This window comes from Ictalurus punctatus, chromosome 1 (assembly GCF_001660625.3).
Source record: "Ictalurus punctatus breed USDA103 chromosome 1, Coco_2.0, whole genome shotgun sequence".
NCBI lineage: Eukaryota > Metazoa > Chordata > Actinopteri > Siluriformes > Ictaluridae > Ictalurus > Ictalurus punctatus.
Window position 1 is genome coordinate 31,988,641 of NC_030416.2, and position 15,323 is coordinate 32,003,963.

The following is a 15,323-nucleotide window of genomic DNA, read 5'->3' on the forward strand; positions in this document are numbered from 1 at the left end:
TTTGAGATCACCTCAGGGAACTCAAGTGGTTACATAAGCAATCAGACTGCACAGGTTATTCAGTACCTGTTTGCTGACGACCTGGACCTGAATAAAATGGGGTCACTTCAAATTGCCACCGGATCGCCGTCTTGCCCTCTCGGGGTTAAACAATCAGCCAAGTGATGACAGGAAGTCATGGAAAGACATGACAATGTGGGGTCTGTGAAGTTCATGGTTCAAATCACACAAGACTGAGGAATGAACTAGATTCACTTTTATTTTAAACAAACAGCTTTTGCAAATGTGGCTCTGCAGCCAGCGTATTATCAGTTATGAATAGGTGGATTTACGATTCAGGCAAATTATTTGGTTTGAGAAAGATGTTTACCTCATGGTCTTATTTGTGCTTCACAACTGTCTGAAAGAGTAATACTTTAGGTCATAAGAAAATAACACATAAAGCAAGGCTGTGGGCTAACTGTAACAAGGCCAGCACTGTAGACAGTGACAGTCGCGCCACATGATTACACATGAGTGACTGTCAGCCTGTTTTGGTGACATCTTCATAATACGCTCGCATATGAGACAATTTGCCCAAATACATTTACATTTACAGAATTGAACGCATAATCCATAGCATTTTGCAGATGATTGCTGTTGTTGTCATTATTATTATTATTATTATTATTATTAATGAGACACCGTGATATAACACATTGGTTAAAATGTTAACCATAGTTTAAATGTTGAGCTACTGACAGATATAAGATTTTATTTCTCCCATCTGCAATATCACGACCAGCTGCCACTGATATTAACATTAACAGCCACATCGCTCTCAAGCCATGCCAAGCAAACTCTCCTGCATTCTTACTTTAATTACACTCACCTGTTGCACATTACCGCCTAAGTTTCCTGTATAAATGTCCCTCAGTTTGTAACTTACCTACAATAGCTATACATGTTTATATAAGAGGATGTATCAACAAAATGATCTAATTCTTATACCACCAAACCATGTAACCAATGTATTTGTATTTATTTTGGTTCCTCATGTTGGTGTAAAATGAGTATCTATTGGAGAAATGCAGCTTGCTATGGTAAATGATCTGCACTTACATAGCACTTTAATCCAAAGCGCTTTACACTGTATCTCATTCACCCATTCACACACACACACACACTAACGGTAGCAGAGCTGCCATGCAAGGCGCTAACTTGCCATCGGGAGCAACTTGGGGTTCAGTGTCTTGCCCAAGGACACTTCGGCATGTGGAGTCATGTGGGCCGGGAATCGAACCGCCAACCCTACGATTAGTAGCCGACCTGCTCTAAAACCTGAACCACAGCCGTCCGGTTCCTACGTAACGACAGGTTGTGCAATCAGGACATCTTTGTAGATTGTGATTTTAAATAATTGCACAGCATATAAAAGTGTGGTTTAATGGACTGCTATGGGGTTTACGCTTCACTTACATGCATGAGTGGAAGAAATTGAGAGGAAGCATAAAACAAGGACAGGCATGTAATGCCTGTGTGGATTGAAACAATTGTTGTAATGGAATTGAATGAAGGCTTGATGTCACACTATGCTGTGAATTGTCTTGACAATTTTAACCTTGTGGTCAAATGTGTTTCCAAATGGGTTACTGATCGGAAGGTCGGGGGTTCAAGCCCCAGCACTGCCAAGCTGCCACTGTTGGGCCCTTGAGCAAGGCCCTTAACCCTCTCTGCTCCAGGGGCACTGTATCATGGCTGACCCTGCACTCTGACCCCAACTTCCTGACATGCTGGGGTAAGTGAAGAAAAGAATTTCACTGTGCATATGTATATGTGATCAATAAAGACTCATTATCATTATCAATTATCTAGACTGAAACTTGATAGTCGTATTGTATGTTAATATGCAAATTAGCAAATTACACTTCAACATCAACTTCCAGGGCTGTTCCTCATATTAGATGGTTATTAGATTATTAGATTATTAGATGATTAGGTGATCTTTCATGATTTTTCATGTTGTTTTTAAACCCAACTAGCATTTTTAAAAGTTCCAACTTTGAAATGGTCCACATTTATTCCACATGTGCGTCACCTTTTGGGAAGCGTTTTGTTTAGCCAAATGTGGCTTGGAGAGATGAGTGTTCTCTCAGTGGTTAAGGCACAGGATTACTGATCGGAAGGTCACTGAGTTCAAATCCCAGCACCACCAAGCTGCCCATGCTGGGCCCTTGAGCAAGGCCCTTAACCATAAACTGCTCTGTTGTATAAATGAATTAAATGAAAAATATACTTCTGTGAGTCGCTTTGCATAACGGCGTCTGCCAAATGCCATAAATGTAAATGTAAATGAGCGGCATTTGCACTTGTATAAAATGTGGATACCGTGCTTCTCCAAACTTCTGAAGTGGTTTGAGTAAATAAGAGGATAAAATTCAGCGTTAACATTGGTAGAGTGGTTGTTAGAGTGCAAACTTTCATTTAGGAGTCATAATTATACTTCTCAGATTAAAATGTTTAAACTTAGGAACACTTTGTACCCTTTAGCCCTAAACCGAGGTGGTCAATCAAGGACTCAAACAGTGCAGGACAAGAATAAAGTGCTAAAGACAAGAAAACAACCTTTATATGAGTCAGATTTACAATTCAAAGCCCCAACAACTGATTCAATTTAATGGTACTATGGCTTTCCGTGGGTTATGTTTCCCAAACAGAATTATAGAAAGCTTACATTTCACCTCTTTTAATCACTTTTGCTTTTGAACACTGTCGTTTGTTTCACTTACAAGAATTAAGTGCCTTTAAAGCTTCAATGCGATATCCGAACGGACCCTTTAACAAATATCTTCGACTGTCGATATTATAACAGTGGGAATTAAACTGTGAAGCACATGTATGTCACACAAAACCCAAACTACTATTTGAAACCCGTCTCAGAAATTGTTCTTGATGCTACTGATTTCAAAATATGAGACGCAACTGATGATAATGGTCCCGATTATACAAAACAAACCAATTAAAAAAAAGAGCATTTTCTTGTAGATCCGATTAGAAATCAGGCACACATGTTACTGATGCACTTTTATTTATTTTTTTACATAATTTTTGCATGCACGTTTTTTTTGTTTTTTTTTTTATACGAAATGCAAGCCTCTGAGGGTTATAGTTCATAACTGGATAAGGCATCGGTTACACGTCAATCCTGCTAATCGACATGCGTCTCTATGTCACACGAAGGCACGAGAGAGAAAAATGACCCCAAGGAGAAAAATTAAACAGCATAAAATGAGTGCTGTAAATCACTTCAATTTAACTGTCCACCATCCACGATTTAATGAGGTCTCATGGGCTGCGTCTGCAAGATTTTATAATGAGAGAGCCCTTGGGAATTTGGCTGCAACTGTAACCTTCACATGAAGAGAAGAAAGCTAAAAACAAATACATAAAAAACACAACTATTCGCATGCATTGCACCACTCACCAGGAAAGACATAACCACGATTGTGAACCGGTGTCACATCTCCTCACCACAGACACGACGAAACGGAAACGAGCGGCCGCGTTTATTTAAGCATGTTTTTCTATGTGGTTCACCAGGCCAGTTTAGATGCAATCTCTCCATTCCTGTTTTCCACAATGATATCTGTGTCTGAAACGAACTTAAAGGTGCTGTTTGTAATGTTTATAAGTGTTTCTGTGTCTATAACAAGTATATCATTATTACGAAAATACCTGTCAAGGAAACTCAATCACAACACTGCAGTACATTGGATGTGGTTTCATAATAGGTTTCTTCAGACTTCAGGCTTTGGTGTACATTTTTCTGGCCCTGAAATGAAACGTTTGTTTGGCCTAGAAATGAACAGCTTTCCTTAAGAAAGTGCAGAGACACAAGTGGAAAGACATGTCGGTGCTTCACTGCAACTGCAATGTTGTCCTGCCGGCAGCAGATGGCTTTAAAAATCACAAACCGCCCCTTTAAGAGAAATATAATCAGACTGGTTTTGGAAGAGTGCTGGTTTTGGAAGGGATGCACCGAAATTTCGGCTTATGGTTGCACTGCAACATCGGTAGATCTGCGATTTAAAGAATATTACATTGACTCGGAGCAAAAGCAGCGTGCACGGGAAGTGATACGGGCAGAGCTGGAGGTGTGGAATGCGTCTGCCGAAGGATCGACGCACGGCACAGAGCAAAGTGTGCCAGAGAAATGGGTGCGTACAAGTGATGATGTGCAAACTCCCTCGCTTTCTGACATGTTTGACGAGATTCTACAGGAAAGCGCCCCGATCCACAGCAGCATCACAACAAGTGCAGCTACGCTTTCCGTCGCTCGTGCAGACTGCACGCAGGTATTTAAGCACCAGCACAGAGATTGAGAGACTATTCAGTGCAGCATCTCATGTTCTGGATGAGAAGAGGAAATGTCTCTCCTGCCAGAAAGCTGAGCAACTGTCGCTCTTGAAGAGAAGCCTGCCACTTTTGCTTAAACAGAAAGCAGTCCAATTTGCTCCGTGTACAGCAATTACGTTAAAATTCGTGTAGACCTGCAGGACTTTGTTCGTGACTTGAGGCTACATCTGTTGTTTCCAGTTTGAGGTTGGTTTTAGTTCTAGTGCTGCTGTTTTTCACAATAATCTTTAATTAATGTGGAAATACATCTACATAAACAGAACAGAGGCCTAGTTCATTACTTGACTGCTGTTTTGCATATCGTAATAGTTTTCAAGAACATGATTTGGATAATTGGATAAAAAAGAAAATCAGTCAAATTTGATCGTTACAGAACTGAATGAAGAATAATATATTTAATATTGTTTTTGTTTTGGTGGTTCATTTCAGTAAAAGTGTGGTCATTTAACTGGTTTGGAGTTTTTCAATTCAGATTCGTTAAATTCATGAAACGAATTAAAAAGTCTAATATTAATACAATTATACCAACAAAAAAAAAAAATGAATGGGTTTTTAATAATTAATTTTCAGTTCCGGTCCAGATTTTTTTCCTTGCGCTGCATCAGTAACCATTAATAATAAGTTCAGGACTGTAAATAAGAACTGGTTCTGTTTTGTTTGAGCTTCATGTTATACCTTTCGACTAGTCTCTGAATGAGATACGTCATTTTAAAATTAAAGCAGTGAATAAACACATACGTCTCTGTTCAGTCATCTTTAAACATTCTGTTTTCATCACATATTTATTTATTTATTTTTTTTATTTGTAAACATGCCAGGTTGTCACTTCACTAATCAGACCAGGGAATGGAATTTTAAAAAAAAATAAATAAAAAAAAAAATCTGAACATTTCACGTCAAATTTCTCACTGCCTTCAGCTAACTTATTTACATAAATGCTAGGCAATTAGCTGCAACAGATAGTCTGTTGTAAAAGGCGAGCTAGTTCATATTTAAACAAAGAGAATCGCTGAAATACAGCCAGGTGTTTTGTATGTTAATGAATTCTGCTGCAGTATTCTGAGTGCTTGGTTTGATCCATTGATATACCTTTGCTTATAAGAAAGTATTGAAATCATTCTCATGGCTGGATCAGGAAGCTGCCGCAAGGTTGCGAAGGACTTCAACAGGAAACAATGCAAACATCACACACGACACTGTTGCCAAACTTATTAACAAATTCAAAAAGACTGAAAGTGCTGCAGACCGGCCGAGAAGTGGACGTCCACGAACTTCCACTGACGAAGGTACGACCGACATGGTGCTGGCATTCATGGGCCCCTATATATGGAGACTTTTGTCACACCCTGTATTTGAGAAGTCAAACCTCTTTTTTTTTTTGCGCTCGGATCTCTGAACATCACTGAACAGTTCAACACGACTAGCTAAAACTATAATGAATTCAGAAATGCTCGCACTCATAAGATGCTCATAAGTTCCTGTTTACACAATAAGCACTTTTTGACTCGACAATCATGTGAAAACATAAGTACACCCAATGGAAATTGTTGGCTTTTTTTTGACATATTTGGACGAGCAAACATTTGATCATCTTTGAAACAGTTTCTATTGATAAAGTTGATATACTTGAACAAAACCACAAGGAAAATGAACTTTTTCAACCATTTATTCGACAGAACTATCGATAGATGTGATGTTCTTCTGTGGAAAAAGTAAGTATACGCGTAGTCTCAGAAGCTAGTATTGCAAATCCTTGGTGGGTTTGCGAGTGTTGAAAGGTCTATTTTCGGTTCAACTTCAACTTTTGGACAGATGGCCTCACGTTATCTTCAAGTACTCATTGATATGATGCAGAATTCTTAGTTGAATTAATGAATGCAAGCTGTCCAGTCCCTGAGGCAGCGAAGCAACCCCAAACCATAACATTTCCACCACCGTGCTTCACAGTTGGTATGAGGTGCTTCTCCTGAAAGGCTGTCTTTGGTCTGCGTCAAACATGTCTGCTGTTTTGACCAAACAACTCTATCTTTGATTCTTCTGTCCAGAGCACATTATTCCAAAAGGCCTGGTCTTTGCCTATATGCTCGTTGGCAAACTGTCGTCTTGCAAAGGCTTTTTTCTGGCACGCCTCCATGCAGGTCAGATTTGTGCAATCTCTTTCTGATTGTAGAAGCATGTACTTTGGCACCAACAGTTGCAAGACTTACTAGCAGATCCTGCGATTAAATCTTGGGGTTCTCTCAGACTTCTTTTTGCATCAGACGGTCTGCTCTTGGGCTGGATTTGCTGGGACGGCCAGTCCTGGACAAATTTGCAGTCTTTTGAAATCTGCACCATGTGTTGATTACTTTCTTTAAAGTGGAATTAAGTATTTCAAATCATTTGGAGATCTTTTTAAATCCCTTGCCGGACTCATATGCATCTACAACCTTTATCCTGAAGGCCTTACAGAACTCTTTAGATCTTGGCATGATCACACCACACTCCTCAATAACAAAGAGAACACCAGACACTAGATATGAGAGGGGTATAAATAAGACAGGTTCCACCTGCACTCCCTGAGCAGGCACTAATCACTGGCACCCAATCTTCAACACCTGATTCGAATTTTATGGATTTGAAGGCGTGATAAATGTAGGAGTGTATTTACTTTTTTCCATGTAACTGATCAGTTTTTTGTTTATTTAAATTGTGAAAATTACTACAAAATGTCTATTTTATGTGCCATTTGATAGAGTGTATCAACTTTATTAACAGTCACTGTTTCAAAGAGGATCGAATGTTTGCTTACCCAATTATGCCAAAAAAGCCAACAATTTCCATGGGGTGTACTTATTTTTTTCACAGGACTGTATAGTATACAGTTAAAGAAGTGTCACGCAGATGAGGATAGGTTCCCTTTTGAGTCTGGTTCCTCTCAAGGTTCCTTCCTCGTGTTGTCTCAGGATGTTTTTCCTCGCCACCGTCACCTCTGGCTTTAAATTTTTAAATTTAAAATTTAGATCCAGATTCGAAATATTTCTGTAAAGCTGCTTTGTGACAATATCCATTGTTAAAAGTGCAATACAAATAAAATAGAATTGAATTATAAGAAAGCTAAAAGCCTTTAACTATTCTACACTATTCTCTTGGGTGGGTACGGACTCAGAAAATCCAGCAGTGTGTGTGTGTGTGTGTGTGTGTGTGTGTGTGTGTGTGTGTGTGTGTGTGTGTGTGGGTACGGACTCAGAAAATCCAGCAGTGTGTGTGTGTGTGTGTGTGTGTGTGTGTGTGTGTGTGTGTGTGTGTGTGTGTGTGTGTGGGTACGGACTCAGAAAATCCAGCAGTGTGTGTGTGTGTGGGTACGGACTCAGAAAATCCAGCAGTGTGTGTGTGTATGTGTGTGTGTGTGTGTGTGTGTGTGTGTGTACGGACTCAGAAAATCCAGCAGTGTGTGTGTGTGTGTGTGTGTCTGTGTGTGTGGGTACGGACTCAGAAAATCCAGCAGTGTGTGTGTGTGTGTGTGTGTGTGTGTGTGTGTGTGTGTGTGTGTGTGTGTGTGGGTACGGACTCAGAAAATCCAGCAGTGTGTGTGTGTGTGTGTGTGTGTGTGTGTGTGTGTGTGTGTGTGTGGGTACGGACTCAGAAAATCCAGCAGTGTGTGTGTGTGTGTGTGTGTGTGTGGGTACGGACTCAGAAAATCCAGCAGTGTGTGTGTGTATGTGTGTGTGTGTCTGTGTGTGTACGGACTCAGAAAATCCAGCAGTGTGTGTGTGTGTGTGTGTCTGTGTGTGTGGGTACGGACTCAGAAAATCCAGCAGTGTGTGTGTGTGTGTGTGTGTGTGTGTGTGTGTGTGTGTGTGGGTACGGACTCAGAAAATCCAGCAGTGTGTGTGTGTGTGTGTGTGTGTGTGTGTGTGTGGGTCCGGACTCCTAGATTACTGGTCCTGTGTTCATTAGGAACTGTGCCAGGTGACTGATGTAAACACACTATCTGTCTAGCCAGGAGTGTAAAGTACCGCTAGCTATTTACTGCTTACCTTAACCCGGAATATACCTTTTAACGGACTGTTCATATTCGATAGGGTATTATTCACTATGACGACACACTTCTTGAAAGAAAGCTCTATTAACTTCCTACCATTTTACACTATGACCTGGTCAGTCGAGGATAGCCTGCTGCGACTGAACACGACCCATCACACATCTTACAGCACGCAGTGTCGGCCGCCGTCACGACTGCTCCGACAGAGCTGAGCCGACCAGACGACTAATCAAATTCTTCTCCAAACCAGGAAGAATCTGTAACGAGTTAAAGTAAATTTGGTTCCCATCTCTTGGCTGCCAACACTTCCTTATCCCCTGTTAAGAGCAACTGTGAAGAAGAAAAAAAGTCGTAAGCAAAATCGGAGTATTTCCCCGAATCTGTTCATTAGAGGCTAAGCAACATAGTGTAGTGGGAAAAAAAAAAAGTGCGTACCCACAGGCATGCAATCTACAGTCTTTCTGGTGGCAAACTCACCACGGGGCGCCTTTTCTGTTTACCATAAAGTGCTACACTTTTAAAACCCAACCCCCCGTACACCACAACTATACGCCTAAGGCTTAACCTCGAATTAGTGCTGCAATTATCTAAAAAAGAAAACGAAAGAAATCTGTGAAATACAGAATTTCCTCTTCAAAACAGACTGCGAAAGTCATTTATTCCGGCTCCGTTCAAGGAATATGCGCTTTCATAAGTTAACCGAAACCACGATCTGTCTTTGCTTATCGAGTGTGACTGGACCCCGGGTTTATTGGTGCGTGGCACGTGAAAACAGTCTCCTGCCAGCCATTATGGTGACAAAGCCAAGCCACTCCAAATTAGTGTGGTAACAGAATCATTTTCGAATAAGACTTGGCCTCTTTTACAAGGCCTGATAATAAGACTGCAAAGTTAAGTCGGCCCGTCACAAAACGCAAACATACTGACAACATTAGAACAATAGCAGAACATCGTGACTCTAACGACAACTCTGGGAACGATTTCTCACTGCTTTCAAAATAACGTGCTGTTGTTTCTCACAAGCATGTGTGCCCGCTCCTTCCCGCTCCGGATTTTCTCTTTCTGTCTAAGTATGTGTTAACAAGTCGCTGTTATTAAAAGAAAACAAATAAAGGTCTCTACGTTAAGTAAATACAGTGAGGGGGGATATAAGTATCAAACTTTTGTTCCGGCAATATAATAATAATATAATGATATCTGAATCGGCACAAATGCACCCGTTTTAAACCTTTACACACGCTTGGGTCTTAAAACTGTGTGTTGTTACCTGGATGATCCCCTACGAGTCTCTTGTTCGTCCAGAGCAGGTAAACGACCCACTGTTCTTCAGAAAAACCCTCCAGGTCCTGCACATTATTTGCTTTTCGAGCGTTATCGGCATACTTGGCCTCTTTCCAACATCGGCTATGACGATGTTGAGATCCGTCTTTTCACACTGGGGACGACCGAGGGACTCGTACACGACTATTACATTCACGGAAGCTCAAGAAGCAGAAGAGTTGAAGCATGACCTGAAAGCACCAGGACGTACTGTACAGTTACGCAGAGAATGATAATCAATGGACTGCACTGCAAAATGACTGAGTAGGAAATTGTGAGTACGTCAGACGGAGCCTCGTAACCAGGGAACTGAAGATGATTTGACAAGAGGAAGGAGTTCAAATTGTACTACAAATCTGCAAAATGCTAAATACTGTCGAAAGTCTCAACGCTGTAATAAAACACCAACAACAGCTTTGCATCAAAGTACATGCACTAATACGGGACATCTGTGGTGAATTTTTTTTTTTTTCCATATATTAATTTATGCTGATGAATACGTACTTTTTTTTTTGTTCATATTCAAAACAACAGACATTAGGTGTGTAAATCTGAAGTGGATGTATGCGCTAAAAGTATATTAAAAGCAAAAACAATACTTACTGATACATATACTACTTAGACAGTACTTGAATACTTATTTCCCCTTACTGTATGGGTTATAAAATTATGAACACTATCAGAGACTCATAAAAGCCTATCGTGATATTACAACACACAGAAACCAGAGACTCAAACGCAAACATTTCGCACATCTGTACACTGATGCTACTGTGGTTGACGGCTTTGTATTAAATCGTTATACTTTTGAGCAAAATTAACTATTTTTAACAAAATGTCTTCCGAAATTTTTCATATTTAATTTATATTCTGTTTTTTTTGTTTTTTTTTTCCCCCAGATAGCCTTTAAGAACGCCTCTGAGAAAAGTAGAATGCATTGAACTCATTCTCAGGCATGGATCAGGAAGACACCCTGTATGTTATCGTTTCTATAGCGACAGCTCATACACAGAGACTTGCATGGACGTGCCTCATGATCTAAAACGATAACAAATGATGAGACTTGGAAAACAACAACAACAAATAAAAAACGTGTTATATTTAACGAATAGAATTGCTGATATGTTAAGATTTCTGAAGAGTGTCTGCAGCGTGAGACTTTCCTGATACATGAACGGTTTCGGGGTTTAAAACACTTCGGGATGTGCTCTTACAGGAAAATAAGCAACTACTGGGTTGCTTATATAACAGTAACTCCACTTCGGACCACGTCACACCACCTACATTTCCTCCCTTCGTTTTTTCTTTACTCATAACCTATAGTTTTAATATTGTACAATTCTGAAATATCACCCGTTCAGTTCCTGTTCAAAAAAAGTACCTGTGATGGAACAGTAGATAATTTGCGGAACTGCTTCACTCATATCCTTATAGCCGAGTCCCATCTCATCCAGTTTACCGGGAAGATAATTTTCCACCAGTACATCGCAACTTCTGGCAAGCTGGGAGATTTAAAACAAAACAAAACAAAACAAAACCCAAAAACTAAATAAGACAGCGTGTATGTGTTCATCCATGAATATTTTCACAGTGTATAGCGCAGTATTCATTTAATACTTAAACAATCCTGCATTATGAGAATGAAACTTTCATAATAGTGTCAAACATTTACCTCTGTTATCAGTTTGGCCCCCTTCGGATCTTTAAAATTAACAGCAATGCTCTAGAAGAAATATATAAGAGGCTTTGTGTAAAAGACGTTAGTGTGCTGTTTACGATGATTGTTTGATTAAATGGTGTGAATTTGTATAATGGACACCTGACCATCACACCCATATGTGCTTCCTGAACATAACATTCCAGATATATTCCCCGCTTTGCTGTTATAATACTCTCCACTCTTCTGGGAAGGATTTCCACTAGGTTTTGGAGCGTGGCTGTGGGGATTCAGCTACAAGAGTATTAGAGAGATCAGACACTGATGTTGTGTGAGGAGGTCTGGGGTGCAGTCGGTGTTCCAGTTCATCCTAAAGGTGTTCAGTAGGGTTGCGGTCAGGGCTCTGTGCAGGACACTCGAGATCTTCCAGTCCAACTGTAACACACCATGGAGCTCGCTTTGTGCACACGGGCGTTGTCATGCTTGAACAGGTTTTAGTTCCAGTTGTTCCAATTGTAACGCTACAGCACACAGAGACGTTCAATACAATCGTGTCCTTCCAACTTTGTAGCGACAATTTAGGGAAGAACCACATATGCGTGTGATGGTCATAGTAGTTAGTTTTGGCCATATAGTGCTGCAGTATCCATACAGTATATCCATCTACAATATCCACACATTAACATTACCTTTTTATTCCTGTTCACACTGAGGAAATAAGCACTCTCCTTATGTACAAATGGAGGTCCCCACTCTCTGGTGTCATCTCCCAACCCTTACACACACACACAGACACACACAGAAAGAAAACACAATTAGAGATGCACTGATGAGATACAGTACACATTTCTGGGAGCAATACTTTTCTGACGGAATTAGACATATTTTGATCGCTGACATTTTTATACATGCTGTGAACGTGTGATGTTAATGAACATCTCCTTTTTTTGGGAGGGTAATAGCTGCTGCTAAAGTGCAGAGATCTAGAGAAGGTCGATAGCAACATGCATCTATAGATAAAGGGATTTACAGGACTGGGAAACGTCACAGCCACTAAATGGGACCTGTTAGCTATGCTCCTTTCACTCGTCTGAAACTCATAACAGCTCATACATATAGAGTACTATTTCATTTACTTTACACATGGAGTCACGAGGTTTTAATTCACCTGGTCGCTCAACTTTGATGACCTCTGCCCCCAGATCTCCCAGGATCATTGTGGCAAAAGGACCAGCCAAGACTCTACAATGGACAAAGGACTCATTCAAACAACAGTCTCATTTTCAGTAGCTAAATTTCACCCAGCTACACATGGCTGCTCTTTGACTTTACATTTAAGGCATTTGGCAAACACCCTTATACAGAGTCCCTTACAAAGCAGTTAAGGATTAAGCCTTGCTTAAGGGTCCAGCAATGGCAGCTGCTAGGATTTGAACTCATGAGCTTGCACTCAGAAGTCCAATGTCTTAACCACTGACCCATTTCCTTACATGATGCTCCATCTTACCTGGTGAGGTCTAAGACTCTGATGCCATCTAGTGGTTTAATTGGCATCATGCCTAAAGATTTAAAGAGAAGAAATTACAATACACTCACATGTATTTGTATAAATTTATATATATATAAATATATATGTCATAGGAATATTAAGAATGGCAAAACAGTATCATATATAATATATACACAGATTAGTCTGTCTAATCTGGGTTCTAGGACGTAACTGCAGAAACGTTCAGGAGTTTTTAGTATAATTAAATTTTGATATCTGCATTTTTAGATCCATGACAAGAACAATAGATGTGTTTGCAGGATATTATAAGGTTCTATTTGGTTTATAAATGAAAGAGTGAGAGAATTTTATAATACTCCAGTTACAACATGTCGACTTGCGAAGTGTGCAAACATACAGGTACAGAGTCCATTACAGCTACGTGATATGAACACAAATATACGGATTAGCCATGACATTAAAACCACTGACAGGTGACGTGAATAACATTGAATATCTCGTTACAATGGCACCGGTCAAGGCGTGGGATATATATATTAGGCAGCATGTGAACAGTCCGTTCTCGAAGTTGATGTGTTGGAAGCAGGAAAAATGGGCAAGTGTAAGGATCACAGCGACTTCGACAAGGGCCAAATTGTGATGGTTAGACGAGTGGGTCAGAGCATTTCCACAACAGCAGGTCTTGTGGGGTGTTCCCGGTATGCAGAGGTTAGTACCTACTAAAAGTGGTCTAAGGAGGGACAACCGGTGAACTGGCGACAGGGTCATGGAGGCAGTGTGATCCTCTGGGTAATGTTCTACTGGGATACCTTGGGTCCTGTATTCATGTGGATGTTACTTTGACACCTAACACCTATCTAAACATTGTTGCAGATCAAGTACACCCCTTCATGGCAACGGTATTCCCTAATAGCAGTGGCCTCTTTCAGCAGGATAATGCGCCCTGCCACACTGCAATAACTGTTCTACACGATATTACGCAGGTGGTTTGAATGTTATGGCTTATCGGTATATACACTGTAAAACAAGTCTTTGTTTTTAAACGTATCAGCCAAATGAGCAAAAGTACTGGATTATGTGTTATCTTATGCTACGGAAGATATTACAATATTTTACTGTCAAATTTGTACAGTACTAGCTATTGTACAGTATAAACCTTATGATCCGTACTAGATCAAATCCATCGGAGTGTCACCTGAACACACGGATCAGTAGAAGAGATTAGGCATGAGGAAAATCTGACCTTTTGTACAAAGCAGTTGACATCACAAAGTTTTCTTACATTTAAATAGGGATCTCGAAATAGTGCATCATTTTGAATATCATTTTTAATATTTTAGATATTAAGCCTTCTGATTATTTCCTATTTTAAATGACAAAAGAAATAAATAAATCCTACTACTTGAAGCATGAAGGGATACTGCAATACTGCTTTATGTTATACACTAAAAGTGGATTATAATAAAGACATAATAAGGAGATGATAAAAAAAGAAGGTCTGAGCTTTGACCTGAGTCATAATTACTGAATTATACAGCTTCATTGCACTTTGGAAAGTTATGATTCTGAAAATGTCCTGAACTTACTGTAATGCACTTGTGCATTACATAAAACTGAGAGGGAAAACAAGTCAGACATCTATTTCAGGGGTGTCCAATCTTATGGTTAGAGTTAGAATGAAAACGCGCACCCACACCGGCACTTTCCGGATAACATTGGACACCCCTGATCCATGTGAAATACAATAGAATAGAATAGAATAGAATATATATATATATATATATATATATATATATATATATATATATATATATATATATATATATATATAAAGACATACATTTTATATATGTGTACACACACACACACACACACACACACATATATATATATAATATTTAAATAAATATTAGGTCATTATTTATTATGTCAGGAGTGTGATATCGGGTACCTTTCAGCTCGGATGTGAAACGCCTTATGACATACGGACAGCCGGTCTTCATGTCAAGAAGACAGGGTCGTATTCTCTTAATTCTGGAGAGCAATTTAGAGCAGGACTCCATGGACATGTTTACCACAAAGCGAGAGGGGCGGGGACGGACATGATGCGTTATCACTTAGCCCCGCCCACTGAGCACAACCCGGAAGAGATGCTCTCCCGTTCCCGTTGTATAATTGTAACACCAAGTGAAGCTGCAACTATTTAAAACGCACTGATATTTTCAACAGAGTTCAGTGAGTAATAGTGATAACATAAGCAAAGAAGCTGAAAATGAACGCGAAACTTTAATACGATTTTCAACGTTTTCTCAAGGACTACAAGTTCCATAAAGCGACACAAGCTCCGCCCACGACTGGCAAACAGATCTCTACGTTTTCTTTTGTTTTTGTTTTTTGTTTGTTTGTTTTTGTTGTTG

The 15,323-nt window shown here is 39.8% G+C and overlaps 1 protein-coding gene across 5 annotated transcripts in view; it reads right to left on the reverse strand.

The window, feature by feature from the left end:
• sugct (succinyl-CoA:glutarate-CoA transferase) overlaps nt 1-15,014 on the reverse strand; it is a 121,326-nt gene extending 106,312 nt beyond the window's left edge. For all 5 annotated transcript variants that reach the window (XM_017480479.3, XM_017480506.3, XM_017480498.3 and 2 more), the window contains exons 1-6: nt 14,858-15,014; nt 12,904-12,955; nt 12,565-12,638; nt 12,086-12,171; nt 11,412-11,462; nt 11,121-11,241 (exon numbers count right to left, since the gene is read on the reverse strand). In XM_017480479.3, the coding sequence (XP_017335968.1) occupies nt 11,121-11,241; nt 11,412-11,462; nt 12,086-12,171; nt 12,565-12,638; nt 12,904-12,955; nt 14,858-14,975 (502 nt within the window). In that variant the 5' untranslated portion in view covers nt 14,976-15,014. The remainder of the gene's footprint in view (nt 1-11,120; nt 11,242-11,411; nt 11,463-12,085; nt 12,172-12,564; nt 12,639-12,903; nt 12,956-14,857) is intronic.
• Nucleotides 15,015-15,323: the final 309 nt, after the last annotated feature.